This window comes from Bombina bombina, chromosome 7 (genome assembly GCF_027579735.1).
Source record: "Bombina bombina isolate aBomBom1 chromosome 7, aBomBom1.pri, whole genome shotgun sequence".
Lineage (NCBI taxonomy): Eukaryota > Metazoa > Chordata > Amphibia > Anura > Bombinatoridae > Bombina > Bombina bombina.
Genome location: NC_069505.1, coordinates 401655316 through 401675927, shown reverse-complemented (window position 1 = coordinate 401675927; position 20612 = coordinate 401655316). Strand labels below are relative to the sequence as shown.

The following is a 20612-nucleotide window of genomic DNA, read 5'->3' as shown; positions in this document are numbered from 1 at the left end:
ATGAACTGCAGCCAATCAGCATCAACAGTGCCAAAGTCATGAACGCTTTTACTGTGATATCACGAGATTTAACTTAACTTCCTTAAACTGAATAGGAAAATAACATAAGTGTGCATGAAGCTCACTCCCTTGCCTGAACCGGGACAGACATACTGATTTGCTGCTCAAATGTCCTTTGCAATCGGGTGTGAATACTTATGACATTTTGAGGTGGCATCTTCCTTTTTTACATAGAGATGTTCAGGTGATATTTTATAGTCAGCTTCTACAGCTATGCTGCATCACTTTCAAGTGTTTCAACATTTGGGTATCATGGCCCTTTTACGTAATTCTACTGCATTGAGTGGTCTCATTAGACCACTTTCTTATTTCAACTTGAAGTCCCTTTAAAGCAAAGTGTCAGTGACACAAAACAGCAACATGATAAAACTGGCCTAAAGGAAGGACAGAGCCGGAGATCACATTAAAGTGACACAGCAATAAATCTAATGTGACAAACTGATACTCAGGAAAGGAATGCTTTGGTTTTGTTGGGTGACTATCCAAACACACGCATGACAGTGACTACAAGGTGTGACTACACCCCCACCAGAGACTGCACACCACCCCCTTCAAAGCAACGGAGCCATGTCTGAGCCTGGCAGAAAGAAGACGCCAAGCATTGCCAGGTGCTGGGTAATTACAGCCAATACTAAACACAGGACAGGATGGGTTGGGGGATTCAATATTTAATTAAACATTCCTCTGTTTCCTACCTACTATCTTAATCTCTGGAAGAAACATAATTCAATGTCACTTAGAGAGAGAGGCCCTGTGTAATCAGTATATAATCACCCCATCTTTCAGCGACTTGGTACATGCCTTAGTGTGGTTGTATATAGGAATATGTTGGATCAGCATGTAGGGTAACTTCCAACCCCCCCCCCCCACCCAACCCCCAAGTCTAGCTTTAAAATCCGTCCATTCCGTTCTGCTAATTAGATCATCCTCTGCCTGCTAGCCTGTGACTTCCCTATTTCAGAGCAGATAACAGATCATAGAAGGGGGAGGGGGGACTCTCCAAGAACATCAGAACTGCATAAACATTTACAAAATCCACAACAAAGCTTGGTAAGGTCAGAAAGAGTTAAATGTGGCAGCTGCATTGTTGAGGCGTTGCCATGAGACACTGTTTATACACACTAGCCAACTGTTAACACAAATGGGGTTAGAGTTCATACTGGGCAAACAGGTACAATGGTAGTCAGCTTTAGAGTAGCCAGGGGCAGTATTGTACTCTGCCCCAGCTATGAGTTAACGACCAACTACTAGGTTACAATACCAGATTCTACTCAACCTGCTGGCAAATTAGTGTTGGCAGCAATGCCAGGCTCTCCCCAACCTACAATTGGTAACAAGGCCAGACTCCAACTTGTTAAATCTACAACTGGCAGCAACAGCACAAGCAAAACTAAAAGCTACCAACAATGCCAGGCTCTCCCTATTCTACTGCCAAAACATAGAACTGGCAGCAATGTTAGTTTATTGCCAACTTTATGCCAGACATAATTGGTGGCAATGCAGCCTGCTCTCTTTCCATGCACAGCCCCTGCTCTCTACAGCAGCCCCCTCCATGCCCAGCCCCTGCTCTCTACTGCAGCCCCCTCCATGCCCAGCCCCTGCTCTCTACTGAAGCCCCCTCCATGCCCAGCCCCTGCTCTCTACTGCAGCCCCCTCCATGCCCAGCCCCTGCTCTCTACTGCAGCCCCCTCCATGCCCAGCCCCTGCTCTCTACTGCAGCCCCCTCCATGCCCAGCCCCTGCTCTCTACTGCAGCCCCCCTCCATGCCCAGCCCCTGCTCTCTACTGCAGCCCCCTCCATGCCCAGCCCCTGCTCTCTACTGCAGCCCCCCTCCATGCCCAGCCCCTGCTCTCTACTGCAGCCCCCTCCATGCCCAGCCCCTGCTCTCTACTGCAGCCCCCTCCATGCCCAGCCCCTGCTCTCTACTGCAGCCCCCAACATGCCCAGCCCCTGCTCTCTACTGCAGCCCCCTCCATGCACAGCCCCTGCTCTCTACTGCAGCCCCTCCACGCACAGCCCCTGCTCTCTACTGCTGCCCCCTCCACGCACAGCCCCTGCTCTCTACTGCCGTTACCCCCCCATGCACAGCCCCTGCTCTCTACTGCCGTTACCCCCCCATGCACAGCCCCTGCTCTCTACTGCCGTTACCTCCCCATCCACAGCCCCTGCTCTCTACTGCCGTTACCTCCCCATGCACAGCCCCTGCTCTCTACTGCCGTTACCCCCCCATGCACAGCCCCTGCTCTCTACTGCCGTTACCCCCCCATGCACAGCCCCTGCTCTCTACTGCTGTTACCCCCCCCATGCACAGCCCCTGCTCTCTACTACTGTTAGCCCCCCATGCACAGCGCCTGCTCCCTACTGCTGTTAGCCCCCCCCATGCACAGCGCCTGCTCTCTACTGCTGTTACCCACCCATGCACAGCCCCTGCTTTCTACTGCTGTTATCCCCCCCATGCACAGCCCCTGCTCTCTACTGCCGTTACCCCCCATGAACAGCCTGCTCTCTACCGCAGTTCTCTCCGCCCCCATGCACAGCCTGCTCTCTACTGCTGTTCTCTCCACCCCCCATGCACAGCCTGCTCTCTACTGCTGTTCTCTCCACCCCCCCATGCACAGCCTGCTCTCTACTGCTGTTCTCTCCGCCCCCCCATGCACAGTCTGTTCTCTACTGCTGTTCTCTCCGCCCCCCCATGCACAGCCTGCTCTCTACTGCTGTTCTCTCCGCCCCCCCATGCACAGCCTACTCTCTACTGATGTTCTCCCCCATGCAGCAGCCTCTGCTGCTGCCCCCCATACCCAGCCTGCTCTCTGCTGCTGCCCTCTCTCTCCCCTCGGCTGCTCTCTTCCACCTGCTCAGAGTGCCCTCTTCTGCTGCTGCTATCTCCTGCACAAACTGCACTCTACCCCCTGCACCAACCGATATCTACTGCCCTCTTCCACTTGTAACCAACCTTACTTTCTTCTGCTCCATTGTAGCTCCTCAAATGAACACAGTTGGTTGCTTGACCCTGCACACTATTATGATCCCCTCCAGCAAACTCTGCACCTCTCCCCAGCACACACTCCTGTCAGCTGCTACATTCCCTACTTGCTGCCACCCCCCAGGCACACATTGTTCTTTCCCCCTATGAGGATGGAAAGCAAACAGTAATGCGGTAGTGTAAGGAGCGATTTACTATATCCGTGTGCTGATGCACATAAAACTGTGCATTAGGGAAAGGGACTGTGCCACTTGCAGTGTGTGTAATGGTAGCACAACTTCTGCCCATGCTCATTACAACAGTAACGTTGGTGACATAACGGGAATGCACGTATTTGTATGTGTGCGCGTGTAAGGAGGAGGATGGCAGTTTTGCTGCCTGTGCTTTGTATCTGTGTGAGGGGGAAGCTGGCACTTCTATTGCCTAGCTGCATGAGGGGGAGGCTGGCAAAATGTCTGAGCAGAAGGAGAAATGCGCGGTACACTTCTGCTGGGATTATTTCTGTATAATTACAGTGGCTGCTGACCTCATCTCCCAGAAGCCTTTGCAGCTCCTACCCACCTCCTAATGTGGCTACACTACTTGTGTAAATGTAGACCCTTCAAATTAATTTCCAAAGAAAGCAAACACATTTAAAAAAAATAAAATAGTATACTAATCTGTTTACAAGCAACAACACTGGTAAGCAGAGTACGTGAGGCTATTTTCACAGTACTATCCGAGACTGGCACAGGATGCCCCCACTATGCCACCCTTAGGGAGGGATATCCTGAAGCACGTACCAAAAAGCAAAAACTAATTAGGAGCTAGTTGTTAAGACAAGAACAATGAGAGGAGGGGAAAATAAAGATGAGAGAGATGCCAGGAAGGGCTAGAAGAGGGGGTATGAGGACAGTTTGTTATATAGGGGAGGAGAGGGGGCAGAGAGACAGTTTGGGAAGGAGTGGGGACACAATTGATGGGAAGCTGGCTTGTTATAGTAATGATTTATTAGGCAACATGAAAATAAAATGGTACAAAATGCAGTTATCAATATTGTATTAAAAGGGACATTCTCATGCAAAAAATTACATGATCTAAGTAATGAGAGAATATCATGTTTTACATTAAATAATTATGTGATTCAACCCAGCAAAAGGCAAGCACTGCAGTTCCAGTGAGGGAAACCACCGGTGATTGGTGGCTTTGTGTGACATTTGCTACTTATTGCCTTACTGCAGTACCCAGGAACTGCAACGCTTGCAGCATCTGTGTAGAACTTTACCTCAGTATTTAAACCAATTACTGCATTAGCATTATTAGAACAAAAAACAAAAATGAGCCAATCAGGAACAGTAACCAGTGGTTTCCAGCTTGAGAGCTGTCACACTTGCAGGACTTAAAGGACCAGTCAATACAGTAGATTTGCATAATTAACAAAATGCATAAGACAATGCAATAGCACGTAGTCTGAACTTCAAATGAGTAGTAGATTGTTTTCTGACAATTTTAAAAGTTATGTCTATTTCCACTCCCCCTGTACCATGTGACAGCCATCAGCCAATCACAAATGCATACATGTATCATGTGATAGCCATCAGCCAATTACCAATGCATACACGTTTATTCTTGCACATGCTCAGTAGGAGCTGGTGACAAAGTTAAAATATAAAAAAAGACTGCACATTTTGTTAATGGAAGTAAATTGGAAAGTTGTTTAAAATCACTGCTCTATCTTGAGTGTCCCTTTAACTGTGGTTAAACACAGTTACAGCTAGGGTTAGCAATAAAAAATAAACAGTCAATTAGCGAATGTACATTTAAGGCAAAATTATAGTAGTTAGGATTTAAAGGGATAGGAAAGTCAAAATTAAACTTGCATGATTCAGATAGAGCATGTCATTTAAGACACTTTAAAATTAATTTTTATTTTGAAATGTGCTTCATTCTCTTGGTATCCTTAGCTGAAAAAGAATATGCACATATCCTACAATAGTGGGAGCTAGCCGCTGATTGTTGCCTACACACGTTTGTCTCTTGTGATTAGCTAACTAGATGGGTTCAGCTAGCTCCCAGTAGTGCAATACTGCTCCTTCAGCAAAGGATAACAAGATAATTAAGCAAATTTGATCATGGAAGTAAATTGTTAAGTTGCTTAAAAATGGTATGTTCTATCCAAATCATGAAAGAAAATGTTGGGGGTTTCCTGTCCCTTTAATAAAAGGCCCCAAGTTATGCAATTCTTTTTCACGTCCTAACCGGCCAGTAGGTTCTTTGTTCTCGAATTGCATACAAGGTCACATTTTACTTTTTAGTGCAGAACTAACAAGAACTGTGCAAATGTTACAAAAAAAACAACGGCATGTGTGCCATATAATGGTGTGGCTTGCGCTTCTTGGAATCCAACCTTTTAAGTGTTGTTTCCTCTACTCTTTGGACACAGAACCGTGTACCTCTGTGTCAGCCCCTGAATTCACAGTATTCTGTGACAAAATTGAGAGGAAAAGCTGCTAACCCCTTCAAGTCAAGAGCATCTAAAAAAAAAGAGCGCCAGTGTGGTTTCCATTGGACAGGAGCTTTAAAGGGATATTACACTCAAAAATGTGTTATATAAAAGAGATAGGATGATTTAAACATCACACATAACTTTGCATGCATAAAAACAAACTTTTTTTAAATGAGATTTTAAAAAAAAATTATTTAAAAAATAGGATTCAAATAAAATGCTTTTTTTGAGGAAAAAAAACTCTAAGCATAGTTTCTATTTAAAATAAATTATAATCTAAAAGGTTATTCATCCTGAAATATAGATTTGTTTTTAATTACATAGCAATATGTTGTATATCCATGGCTATGATGCTTATTTTTTTTGGTAAATGAATTCCATTATCAATGTCATGCTCTCCATGAGGTCGCTGTAATATTATTTGGGGTTATTTTTCTATCTAGAAGATATCACAGTCTTGGTTTTGTAGTTCTCAAAATTGTGAATTTGTGTCTGCAGAACTAACATGCCCCTTCTTCACAGCAACAATGTCATAAAACATACAGACTTGAGAAATAGACCTTAAAGGGACATAATCATGAAAGAAATCTTTTGGGTTGTGAGCACACAATTTTCAGATTTACTTCTATAATCAAATGTGCTCCATGCTCTCCTTTGTTGAAGGAGAGCAATGCTGCACTGAGGCCTAGCTGAATACATTGGGTGAGACAGTGACAAGCAGCTAGCTCATAGTAGTGCTTTGCTTCTGAGCCTACCTATGTATGCTTTTCAACAATGGATAACAAAAGAACAAAGCAAATTAGATAACAGAAGTAAATAGGGAAATTGTTAAAAATTGCATTTTCTTTCTGAACTATGAAAGTTTAATTTTGACTTTACTGTCCCTTTAACGCCATTGCTCCCCTGCAAATCAGTGTACACAGAACCAACCCATACTAAGTTTCATGAAGCTCACTGAATAGAAGATTGCTTGTAGTGGAATAGATCTGCACAAGGACCTAAGTGTGAGGAGGGAGGGACAAGCATTGGAAAATAAATTATTGTTTTAGTTAAATTAAATCTACATTGGTATTATTAAAAGGTAATGGTTATTTTTCTTTAAATTAAACTATTTAAATTGTTAATAATGTAATCATTTCTCATTCTAATAAATTACAGCTGAAAAGTTGATCAAATATGAATGATTAACATATTAAACTGGAGATAGTTCACCTCCCAATAATTTCCTTCATTTCAATGATCTATCTAATGATATATAACCAAACCAGTAATGGTCTGATATAACAGGTGGAAAAATAATGTGAAAAGTTATTATTCTAAGAATGAAAACCGTGATTAAAATCAATCTTATTGACTAGTGATTTAAATCCTTATTTAAAAATACATTTGCTTTAAATCAACAAAAATAAATTTTAAATGCCTTATTTTACACGCAATAACAAAAAGACATATCCTTTTAACACAAATTCTGTAAAACCACATCTGAGTGGCCGTTCACTGGATTTACTGCTCATTCAGCGGAAGTTCCTAAAAAAAATATTTTTTCCCCTTACACACACTAATTAGGTTTCTGCATCAGATTTAACTCATACCTTGCTACAATGTCTAAACCAGGGAATATACACAACTACATTTCAGGGACGACTGAGATCAGAAGATCTGTGCAAGTCACGATCTGCTTAAAAAGCTTTCACAGAACATGAGTGACATGTGAAGAGAAGACCAATACACGGCTTTACCGCCACCACTTTCATGTCAATGCTATTAAATTTATCTTGACATGGTAAGGCTCAGACAAAAAGCCCTAAAAACAATAGGATCAGGGAGATCCCACAAAAGCGGGAGGGTTGCTATAAAGATGATGTAATCTCCCATTTCCTCTCCCTAACACACATACACTATCCTTATAAACAAAAGAATAAGCACAACCCATGCTGTCCTTATCGATACATCTAGTTACCCATATTGACCCTGCAAACCTGCGGGGCTGAGAAGAACTGGGCTTGCAGGCCAGAAAAGAGGTTCAGAGTCCACGTTGGCTTAGTGGTTAGAACAGATGCTTCATAATTATAGGGTGCGCAATGGTGCCGCTGAAAAGCCATCCATGTCTCCAGCAACCGCTATATGCAGATACTTTATACCATTTTACAATACACTAAGGTTTCCACTGCTCTGCTAACAGCCTAGGGCTCTGATCTTTATGCTGTTGATATATACATATTGGTGAATAACTGAATTTGTTGCTTGCCAAGCAGTAGCCATGGTATTTTAGGGCAGGGCTCGACAAACCCAGGAGCCAGGTAGCCATTGGCTCCTAGAATGTTACTTCTGGCTCCTAACTGTTTGGGTTATTCTCCATATTTCTATATACAATTACCCCCATCTTTTAAACAAATTTGTCGACCCCTATTTTAGGGGATGGGTAATCAAGGGAGCGCCCAATCTTACGGTCTTCAGCTAAGGGGTTAAATGTTTCAAAGACCCCATCCTATCCCCCCCCCCCCAGCAGCATAGAGTCCTCTGGGATGTAGGCAGTGTGGGAACAAACAGTGATTAAAAATAGAACATTCATAAAAAAAATCCTGAGAGTTTGGGGACAAAAAGCTCAGAGCTGATCTGGACAATTACGGAAATGTGAATACAAGAGAAGCAATAGGTGTTACAGCATTTATAAACTTGTAATTAAGCTCTGTATATCTGGCAGATCAAAACTGACTTGACAAATTCCAGAAACCAAGGAGCCATGATTTTTTAAAATGTTACTTCTGTTTTCTGTTAGGATTTTTAGATGTAGATCTATATGAAATGAATTGAGGATGTGTGTCTGGATCCTGCTTAAAGGGACATATTAGCGCATTAACAAAGTGCTCTAATACTCCTAGGTAATTATGGTTTAAAACCTCCCACAAGGGGTGTTAAAGGGACAGTATACACTCATTTTCATATAACTGCATGTAATAGACACTACTATAAAGAATAAGATGCACAGATACTGATATAAAAATCCAGTATAAAATGGTTTAAAAACGTACTTAGAAGCTCTCAGTTTAGCTCTGTTGAAAAGGTAGTCGGAAAGCCCACTGCAAGTGGGAAATAAGACCCTCCCCCCCTCCCCCTTCTTTTGCATATGAAAAGACCCTTTACACAAACAGGAGCAAGCTGGAGTAGGTAGCCGACGGTATTCAAATAAAACTTTGGGGCATGGTTAGGAGTCTGAAAATCAGAGCAATGTTATTTAAAAAATAAGCAAAATTATACATTAAAAAAAAAACAAAACAAAAAAAACTTTATGGGCTTTATAAAAAGATCATCTACAAAACATTTATGCAAAGAAAGAATGAGTGTATAATGGCCCTTTAAATACAAGTTCTGCTCAATAGACATTGCTACTCCTAAGCAGGATACTGCCAAATACCCAATCAGGATCAGCATTTGCATGAAGCAGCCAATCGCCGGCTCTATCATATTGAGGACCAGCACTGGAGCACAGATCTATTTGTTTTAAAGGGACAGTAAACACCTTGTAATTATTTTTTTCTGTAGTCTTCCAATAGAATAACATAGCATTGTCTAAATGTTATTAGAACAGATTTACACCTTGTTTGCTGCAACTGTGTTTCAATGGTCAAACTCCATTTTCCTTATCTGGAGGAGCCAGCCTGGACTTGAACCTGAAGATTACAGGGCTTGCCACGATCATTGTTTAAATAAAATCTCCATTATTTAGCTTCAGCAGAAAAGAAACTGCCAATAAGGGAGAAATATGAAGCAAGGTTAGGCTTGTGAAGCCTGATGTGTGCTTTGTTTTTCAGACTTAAAGGGACATGAAATCCCAAAAAAATTATCTCATGATTTAGACAGAGAATACAATTTTAAACAAATTTCCAATTTACTTCTATTATTTAATTTGCTTCCTTCTCTTGATATCCTTTGATGAAAGGTTTATCTAGAAAAGCTCAGGAACAGCAAAAAAACAAGGTTCTAGCTGCTGATTGGTGGCTATATATAGCTATCTCTCTCTCTCTATATATATATATATATATATATATATATATATATATATATATATATATATATATATATATATATATATATATATATATATATATATATATATATATATATATATATATACACACACATCTATACACCTATCTCTATATATCTCATATATATATATATCTATCTATCTATATATATATATATCTATATCTATATACATATATACACTCTGATTGTCCTTGGTTCACCCATGCGTTCAGTTAGAAACCAGTAGTGCATTGCTGCTCCTTCAACAAATGATACCAAGAGAATGAAGCACATTTGGTATAGAAGTAAACTGGAAAGTTGTATCAAATTCTATGTTCTACCTAAATTATGAAAGAACATTTTGGGGTTTCATTTCCCTTTAAAGGAACAGTTTTTTCCCCCAACACCCCTTTAATGTGTTCCTAATGACCCATTTTACCTGTAGTATATTAAATTGTTTATAAATAGCTCTCTTACCTTTATTTTGTCATTTGAAATATCCAATGTTACCTCTACTGAAAATTGAATTACTAAAGCAATAGTTATAGAAATGCTATGCAAAATGTTAAGCACAAATCACACTCCCAGTGGGGGTGTGACAGAGGTACTAAAATGCTAATTTTCCCATTGTTATCTCTAAGTATTGGTCTTTGAGTTTATAGATTCTGCTCTCCCTGCAAGGTCATCTGATTACATGAAAAAGGGGCTAAAAAATAAAAGTGTATTGCTATGTTCTTTTACGGCCCTTTAAGACATCTGCAGTGGTTAACAGTTACCAAGGAACATTAGTATAAAGATATTCTATTATTATTAACTTTATATTGAAGGAATATGGTAGTTATTTCATCTAAATCATCCGTGCATTCATACTGTACAAACTTAATAAGTATTCCATACAAACAATACGTGTAGTAATCATGGTCATTTCAGCATGAAACACTTATGAGCAATTTGCCAATATATTCTGGAGATTACAAAATATAAAATGTTCAAAAGGTTTAAAGGTGAGGGGAAAAAAATGTTTTTGTTGTTTTTTTAAAAGGTAGATTTAATGGGTTCTTTCTGGACAGCTATGGGTTAAGCATATATATTTTTTTACTCTTATTCTGCAGGCTGTGCCCCATTGCTACGTGTATCTAGGAGGTCTGGCGACAAGCTGAGCCATATATAAACATGCATTATTTTTAATATAAATATTATCCCCAGATGGGCCACACAATGCAGTGAAAAACAGGAAATTTACAGGGTTTACCTTTTAAGGCACGCAAAATGTTGGGTTACCCACTTAAGCCATTGTTAACCCTTCTGTTCCCCTACAAAGGAAGATATGCCGTCTGGCATTAGATTACTAATTGTGTTTACTAAAGACGATGATCATATCTTTCTGTATTCTCCTTCGTTTCATTCACCTGTTGACTCATCTACTCCTATAGGCCAAGTAATATGTGCACGTTTAGCAGAGAAAAGTATACTTCTGCCACTGCCTTTTTGTTTGCGACAACTCATTGTTTACTCTTAAAAACGCTACTTCGGCCTTTCCACTTTTCATTTACATAATAGTTTCCCAATGTCAGTCCCCAGGGCCCACAAATAGAACATATGTTCTGAACTACCTTGGGTGAATACAGGTGAGAGGAGCCAAAATTACTGAGCTCCAAATTATGGCTAAGGGCGAGAAAACAAACTCCTGGTAGCTTTTGCACAAATTCTATACAATATATAGTTTAATTAAACAGTGCATGGATTAAAAGGGACACAAGTTCAGTAGTGATTGAACACCTTTCCAGGGGTTAACACAATTCTGTTGCAGCAATAGTGCACACCATTATATTCTTTATATACCTTAAAATACAAAAAAAAAAAAAAAAAAAAAAAAAAAGCACAAGTGTTCACCTCTCAAAATGTCATTTTTGCAATGTTGGAAACACTAACTAAAGGTATAATTGCCATTAGCAGTTTTCACAGCCTACAAAAAGTGCGCAAATGTGAATTACGCCTGTTGTTGGTTCCGGACTGGCTGGGAGCGTAGGCAAACACGCAGTGCTTTAAATAAATAATAAAAAAAAATAACAGGCTGTACTTAAAAACTCATACACCCAAAATATCTCTGCAAAGTGTTTTGTCCCATGCAAAAAGCTATATACATTGAATATTATATATGGGCAGATCATTTTTATCCATTACTAATAGACAATAAACAGAAACTTGAATTTCAACAGGCTTTTCAATGAGTGTATCCTTGACCAGCTCATGATTTGCAAAACCTTGTACATTTTCATCTCAAAATGACAGTTACACGATTCTAAAACATTTATTTTGTGTGCACTTTGTTTGCAATACAGTGCTTAAAGGGACAGTATACACTCATTTTCATATAACTGCATGTAATAGACACTATTATAAAGAATAAGATGCACAGATACTGATATAAAAATCCAGTATAAAATGGTTTAAAAACGTACTTAGAAGCAGTCAGTTTGGCTCTGTTGAAAAGGTAGCTGAAAAGCCCACTGCAAGTGGCAAATAAGACACTCCCCCCCTCCCCCTTCTTTTGCATATGAAAAGACCCTTTACACAAACAGGAGCAAGCTGGAGTAGGTAGCTGACAGTATTCACATAAAACTTTGGGGCTTGGTTAGGAGTCAGAAAATCAGAGCAATGTTATTTAAAAATAAGCAAAACTATACATTTATTTAAAAAAAAAGAACTTTATGGGCTATATAAATAGATCATCTACAAAACATTTATGCAAAGAAAAAATGAGTGTATAACGTCCCTTTAATAGTGGATATACTGTATATGATGCATAATAAACAAACTGACTTTATTCTCTTTCACCCTTTCCCGCCGCTCACAGCATATGTGCGTATGCCGTAGAAAAAACATAACTTTTACTAGAAGCATTTTTGCTAATGGAGGTATATTGCAAACATGATTCTATTTCAAATTGAAATGCAACCATGCACATTTAATTTTTGACCTATCCCTTTGAAGTAAATCCATCATATATAACGATTTTTTTTTATACAAAAGCATTTTATTTTTTAATTTTAAAACCAAAAGTGAATTGGAAATAAAATACTCATCGTTTCAAAGTAGACCCAGACTGGCAGCAAACAGGGTCACCTCGAAGGTAGGATTCTGCCCAAACTGGAGCATAAATTGGTAAGGATTATGAAGATTTAAAGGGACAGTGTACTTTGATTTCCCCCTCTCGTCTTTAATGTGTTCCCAAAGATCCATTTACCTACTAGAGTGTATTAAATTGTTTACAAATAGCTCCTTTATCTTGTTTTTTTTTTTTATCTATGCTGAACATTGCAATATTTTAGTAATTGTTATAGAAAAGATATGTATACAAGGTTAAGAAAATAAATCATGCTCCCAGTGGGGGTTGGACAGTGAGGTACTAAAATGTATTTTTTTTTTCTCTCTTATTGTTCCAACTGTATTTGTAACTGAATTTTGTAGTTCAATTAGGAGAGACAGCCATTTCATATACATACATTTTAGATTTTAAACTCTGCAGCTGGTGTAAAAAGTCATTGTAAACACATTAAGGGGGACCAATTTTACAGTACAGTGTGCCTTTAAGTGTCAAGATAGGGCCATATCAAAAGAAACAGATTTTGAGAGAACAGACTCCCCCCATCCTGACATGTAAATGAGTTACCAAGACCACACCACAGTCATACATAGATTACGCAGCTTCCCCCACCTCCCAACACTTTGTGACACCACATCCAGGTAACGTTACAATAAGTACACAATAGAAGTGTGGTTATAGATAACCGTTTTATGGTCCATTCCAATCAGGGGAACCGGAGATCATTAAAAGGGACAGACTAAATAAAAAAAATCTAATTTGTTAAAACATGTCTCTCCCCGCTGGGAGCTGCAAATCCCAGTTATTGACAAGTACATGGATTTTCCACTCCTGCATTGCCTCATTCCCACTAAGGGGCTGCATTTTTCACAGCTGCCAAACGAGACTTTACATGGGCTAAAAAAATAAATAAAAAAAATAAAAAAACAGTTCGCTAGGGTCAAGTAAAAAGAACATGTTCTAATAACAGATTATGCTTTAGAATGTCCCTTTAAAATGGGTAGTTTTTGCACACTACCAATCTAAAGGTTGTTTAATAAAAGACAAATCACTCCCCCCACCAAGACCAAAGGGGTTAAACAAACAGACAAAAAGGGGAAGTGATGTTTAGGATGTGGAGCATCAGGGAAGAAAATCAGGAAGCTGCTTGTTCAGAGAACCCCTAAGCTTTCTATCTTCCTCTTAAGTAAAAAGCAGCAGCAGTACAGGGGTCTGATTTCAAACCATAAACAGGATTTCCTATAGTAAATGTTCAGACTTCACTTACAAGGCTTATCTGCAAAGGCATTTCTCCAGTCTATAATAAGAATCCCTTTCTATAAATATTTGCTTTGAGTTAAAACAGAGAAATAAATATGGTAACAAAATGTAATGCAGATGCTACCCAATGAAAGGTGTTTTCCTGTGAACCTCACCCGTAATCCGTACTAAAGGAGGGGTGATATAGCTGCAGGAAGTGGCTAAGAGAAGTGACTGTCAGTAGGAGCCTAAGATATTTTTTCTCTTTCGCTGCCATCAGTTTGATTTCAACACAGATTGCACAAAAGGACTATTACACCATCTACTCATTAAGCATCAGAATGCGATGAGGGTAACTTACACCCTGAAGGGCTTCCAACATGATCAGAAACTTCATTTGTAAAATGACATAACCCCCCCCCCCCCCTCTACTGAGCTTTGCTCTTGCACTTCAGAGGCTTGAGTGCCGGTAACATTTGCCCCCTTTAAAGGGACATGGTACACTAGATTTTTGTTTGCATACATGTTTCATAGAGGATGCATTTATATAGCCCATCTGGGAGTGTTTATGTAAAAATGTACAGTTTTGCTTATTTTTAAACAACATTGTGCTGATTTTCAGACTCCTAACCAAGCCCCAAAGTTTAAGATGCATACCGATGTCTACAGATTACTGCTAGCTCCCATTTCTGTAGTGTCTTTTCATATGCAGGGAGGGTGGGGTCTGCTTTTCCTGCTGTCTCAGCCCATTGCAGTGGGTGTTGTAGCCCAACATCAACAGTGCTAAACTGGGAGCTTCTAAGTATGTTTTTAAAGTTTTTTTTTTCTTTACAGGATTTTTAAATCAGTATCTGCATATTCTTCTTTATAGTAGTGTCTATTACATGCAGTTATATGAAAATTTGTGTATAATGTCCCTTTAATCCAACAAAACAGAAATGATCTTTTTCAACACTTGGTATATCCACTGCATGTACACCCCATAAACTGCCACAAATCTATTAACCTACAGTGGGGACACAAAATACTTGAGAGGCTGTAAAAATATATTCATGCAGTAAATACATACAATATGTACTAGTTATGTTGCATGCTTTGGTTGTAATATGTTGCCTTTGTGTAAAACTTATACTCCTCCCACGCTCCTAAAATAAGTTGAAAATCAAATTCTGTAACCAAAGTATGCTGCAGATTTCCTAAACCTGTTACATACTACACAACAATTGCTTAGAACAGTGGACAAAAATTTAATTGGCCACAGCTTTACGATAGATACTCTGAGTTTTCAAGTTATTTTTCAAATCATAAAACAAGACCACTAAACACTGTAGAATTGTAAAATCAATAAATCCATAATGAAAAAAAAATGCTAAAAAAGCACTTAGTTTAAATTTCAAATGAGATTTTTTTTCCTAACATATTTCAAAGTTAGTTCCATTTTCCTTTCCAATGCATCATGTGACGGCCATTAGCCAATCACAAGCTAAATACATGAAAATTCTGTGAATTTTTGCACATGCTTAGTAGAAGCTGGTACCTCAAAGTGTGCACATTAAAATATTGTGCACATTTAGAACATGTAAGTGAATTGGAAAGGGACAGTTCACTGTAAAATTGTTTTTTCCTGAAATTGTTTTCCCTGTGACTTGTTATACCAGCTGCAGCATATAAAACGTATGAAAAATTGCTCATTTAAGCTTCTTTTTGCAAAAGAAATAGCCTGTGGTTTCAAAGAGCAAATCCAGCTATCAAAATAGTGCTAAGCTTGCAAACAGGTCAGATCTAGTTATCACTCAAATGCTTCCCTTTCTGATCTGTCTCTGCACAATACTTAGAAAGTACAATTGAAAATTAACATTTTAGAGCGTTATCTCTTCCACCTCCCACTGTGAGTGTAATTTCTTCTGCTGGCTGTGTTTACATAGTTACTCAATAGCCAATACCTAGGTATAGAAACGTTTAGTATAGGTGGGTATACCACAGGCTAAACCAGCTATTTCAAATGCTGATATAAAGGCCAAGGAGCTATTTGTAAGCAATCTTATACACTCCAGAAGGTAAAATGGATCATTGCAAACAAATTAAAGGAGAGAAAGTTTTTGGGTAAACTGTCCCTTTAAAAATGTGTGCTCTATCTGAATAATATAAGTTTAATTTTTTCTTTACTTTTCCTCTAGTAAAGTGAGACTGATTTAAAAACAAAATTATGTAGTAAGCATGGCTTTTCAAGTCTTGCACTCACACACACACACACACATATATATATATATATAATTCTAAAAAGAGAAGGGGGGAAAGGGTTTTGAAAGTCAATCAGGTATATACAAATATGTAATTTAAAAAATGAGTTCAATACTTTGGTTTCTTAAAGGGACCAGTGATAAAGGATACACCTTATAAATGTATTTATGTTTCATAATATATGATGTATGTTTTACACAAAACAGCAGTAGTACATCATTGTGCCATACACGGAATATGAATAATATAATAGTGACATCCTTATAATTTCATACTAAAATAAAATTAGTTGGAAATAAATATATATATATATATATATATATATATATATATATATATATATATATATATATATGATGCAACGTCTCTCTGAAGTACACCTTGTCCGAACAATTCAAGTTTGCCCAAGTACTCTTTTCGGTCCATATGTAATTACACACAGAGTTTATAAACTGTAAAATATTTTGCATGCATCCTTTTTTAATGTCCTCTGTTTCCTATGTACTAAAAACAATTGTATTTTAATGTACAAACATAGATACATGCAGATTGAATACAGTATAAAGACACAAACATATAGCGTATACTAAGATGTACCCTGTATATACAGTAAGGTAGGGCTTGACAAACCCAGGAGCCAGGTACCCCTGGTTCCTATATTTTTTGGTTATTTTCCATATATCTATATACAAATACAATATTCTTATTGGTTTCAAAATTTTAAAAAGATTTGTCGACCCTCCCCTGCCGTAAAGTTACACACAGCATACTGTACAAAGGTGTACTCTAAACAGTTCACACAATATAGCTATGCACACGTGTACTGTGTCTAATTTTTTTATAAACACAAAGATAGAGGCACAGAGCAGTGTTATAGCTACAGTCTGCTAGGAAAACTGCAATGCAGTACATATGCACACTACCATCAACTAGAGGCAAACACACTCAATAGAGGCACTTTACTGTATTGTTACAATAGACCCATATTAGAATTTGTGGGACACATAATGGCGACAATGAGGATGTCCCTCAAAAAGTAGTGCGACTTAAATCGAAACCGCATCTTTTAAAATCAGTGAACAGTTCAAAATATCATCCCTTGATTTACCCCATGGCTGCCAAAAGGTAAAGGAGACGCTGCACTTCTGCTTTCTCAAAAAAACATTAAAACCTGTGATATTTAAAATGTTGCTGTAAACATAGATTACATTCTAATGGAACACATTTTCTTTGTGACATTTTTTTATGTCACCAATACAATACTATACTGTGAGCAACATTTTGAATGCAGCATTTGGCAAACATTTCACAAGTTGTGACTGTAAACCCTTTAAGCAACAGCATAGATAAAAGGAACGTATACAGTAGATATACACACAGACACTGCAGTAACAAGACAAACGATGCATACTGCAGATAATATCACAGGAACACACAGTATCTGTAATACAGTTACATAGAAGGCCTACAGTGTCTTAGCAAATATATACAATCAAGTTATATTTATAACAGTATATGTAATGAATATATATATATAAATAAAACATCCCATGCTGTTTAAATATTATTCTGCTAAAATGAAAAAGCTTAATTTCTCTTAATGAGTGTTCGATTGGGTATTGTTTACAGACACATAAAATATACACACAGTATGAAGAGCTATACACACACCAGTGACACTGTGGGGGTATGTGGCACTATGTGCCTATATTCAGGAGTGGAAAAATGCCACTATAGTTTACCAAAAGGGGGGGGGGGGGATGGGGGAGTCCACTAGATGTTAAATACTACTAAATTCTACTGCAATGTGTTACTAGTCCAAGAATAGTGTAAATTCCCAGGACCTGCCCAAAATTAGTGAACATACAATCATTACATGTTATTGATAATCTAATCCCCATGACAATGTTTGTAGCTTTGTGTGCAAGCACATTAGTGACACTACTACCCCATGATACAATCAGTTACAGTAAATGTATTTAGTGAGGATACTGTGTTCATGCAAAGGGTCTATACTCATCACTGACAATCTCTGTGCCCCTTCACCATCCTATACAATGTATGTATCCCTTTTTAGTGACAGTTCCAGAGTATAGGCTGGTGACACTGTGTCCCTAATTATCAATCAGTGAAAGTGCTCCTAAATACAATTAGCAACAATGTCTACATTCAGATTTGATTATTAACAATGTCACACCCTCTATACCATGTGTTTCAAGGCAGTCCCTTGTCCCCTTGGGCCAACCAGTAACAATCCCCTTGTTCTTTCCTAGCCAGCTAATGGCAGGCCCCACATTCCCTCCAGGACAGTTACCAACCTTCTTGTGTGTCCCCAGGCTAGTCAGTGACAGTGCACTTGTCCCCCCCATCAGTAAGTGACAGCCAGTGTCAGTAGTATAGTACCCATTCCCCTTAGTTTAGCTAGACCCCTTTCCCTGGTCCCTCCACATCAGCTAGTGACAGTCCTCTTCTGTCACCCCCAGGTCAGATATGGACAGTCTCCTTGCCCCCCTCCCAGACCAGTTAGTGACAGTCAAATTGTACTCCTGTCAGCTAGTGACAGCTTTCTAGCCCCACTCCTAGACTGTAGACCAGTTAGTGACAGTCCCCTTGACCTCCGGTTAGATAAGTGACAGTACCCGTTCCACACCCCTATTTAGTGGCAGTCCCTTGTCCCCTAAGTCAGCTAGTGACATATCCCTTGTACCCTTGTCAGCTTGTGACATATCCTTGTTAGTGTCAGTCCCCTTACCCCCACCCCCAGACCAGCTAATGACAGTCGCTTGCCCCCTCAGGTCAGTTAGTGATATTTCCCTTGTCCCCCGTAGGCCAGCCAATAAACCCCCGCATCCTCCCAGGCCGTCTAGTCCCCTTGTCCCCACCCAGCCAGTGACAGTCCCCTTGTCCCCCCCCCCCCAAATCTCACCCAGCAGCAGCAGTTTGACCTCCCGGGATGCCTTGATTCCATCCTCCCGCAGGTTCTTATCAATAATTTTCGACCTTTCGGCCGCCGCTTTGTCCTCGGCGCTCACCGTGCAGCCCATGACAGCGAAATGTCGCGAAACCCCAGTAAACCGCGACCCCCGAGCCCCGCCACGACCACCGGGAAGCTCCACCACGACAAGAGCAACACCCACGGTATGTAACGGCTAGGAGCGCCCAGGCTGTGACTGAAAGAGGCAGAGACCCAGGCAAGGCTGAGAAGGAGAAGCGACCCGCCCAGCTCCAGCGACCCTCCCCTCACAGGCCTACCGCCCCCAGCCCGAGCTGTCCCGCCCCGGTGCCTCCTCTAAAGCGACGCTTTCTCGTTGTGAATAGCGCTTTTAACCCATTGCCTCCCAGAGAGGGTCATTTTATCCACCTTCCTGGTATCCAAGAGGTTAAAACAAGAAGTTTACCATTTTATATGAGGTAAATTTGCATATTTGAGGTAAAAATTGTGAGTTTATTGTTATGTCTCTGAGGGCAGCTGATTTTATCATGTTATATGCTCCTTTAACTCTTCCTGAAGGGAGTACAAATATGTCAAGTCACAAAGTGAGATAGTGTGACACACTACGTGGGGTCTGTTTTCCAGGTACTCATTGTATTGCTCATTAAATTGTGGGTGTTTTCCAGCATCATCATAAAACCTCAAAGATAAGCAACAGGTTTGCATTTCATCAGTCAATTGCTTTGTGTGTAGGTTTAATAATCTGCTGTTTATTTCTGTTATAAAATTATATGCACACACACACATGCTTCTTTATCTCTGTCTTTATACCAATGTCCTAAGACCTATACTTAGGACAATAGAAATTTAACATTTTATTACTTATCTCTTCTAACCCCCCTTGCAAGTCCCAGGACTAGCATCCTTATTGGCTGCTTAAAGTTCCTTTACAATAGGATGTGGCTACTGAGGAAATTTTGAGGTAAAATATATTCCTTTTTTTATGTAGAGATGTTCAGGTGATATTTTCTAGTCATCTTTTTACCGCTATGTGCATCACTATCAAGTCCTTCAACATTTGGGTATCATGTATTTAGGTTTTCAGTATAGGTGGGGATACAACAGGAAGAAGCAGCTATTTCAAATGCCAAAATAAAGGTTAATTAACTATTTGTAAACAGTTTAATACACTCCAGCAGGTAAAAGGTATAATTGGGATTTGGGGAAAAAAATTAAAGGGGAGAAAATCGTACAGTGCACTGTCCCTTTGAGGACATATTCCCTGAAACATCACTGTTTATGCTGTTTCTATGGACCCAATAAAAGGAATTATGTTTTAAATTATACTGGAGTGCTGCTACCACAACTTTTTTGCCTTTGTTTATAAGAGGTTATTATATACAGATGCCCCTGGGTTAGCTTCAGTGATGAGATTCCGAAATTTTAGAAACAGGTTCTCTAACTTCTCTATTTTACAGAACCTCTACACTTTCTACATTTTAGGAACAGGTTCTTAAAGTGATGGTAAATCTGAGCG

At 39.5% G+C, this 20612-nt stretch overlaps 1 protein-coding gene across 1 annotated transcript in view; it reads right to left on the bottom strand.

Moving 5' to 3' along the window:
- The window catches only part of GNAI2 (G protein subunit alpha i2), a 164484-nt gene extending 145159 nt beyond the window's left edge, over positions 1–19325 (bottom strand). Inside the window, exon 1 of the mRNA XM_053721166.1 lies at positions 19070–19325. Within this exon, the coding sequence (XP_053577141.1) occupies positions 19070–19187 (118 nt within the window). The 5' untranslated portion in view covers positions 19188–19325. The remainder of the gene's footprint in view (positions 1–19069) is intronic.
- Positions 19326–20612: the final 1287 nt, after the last annotated feature.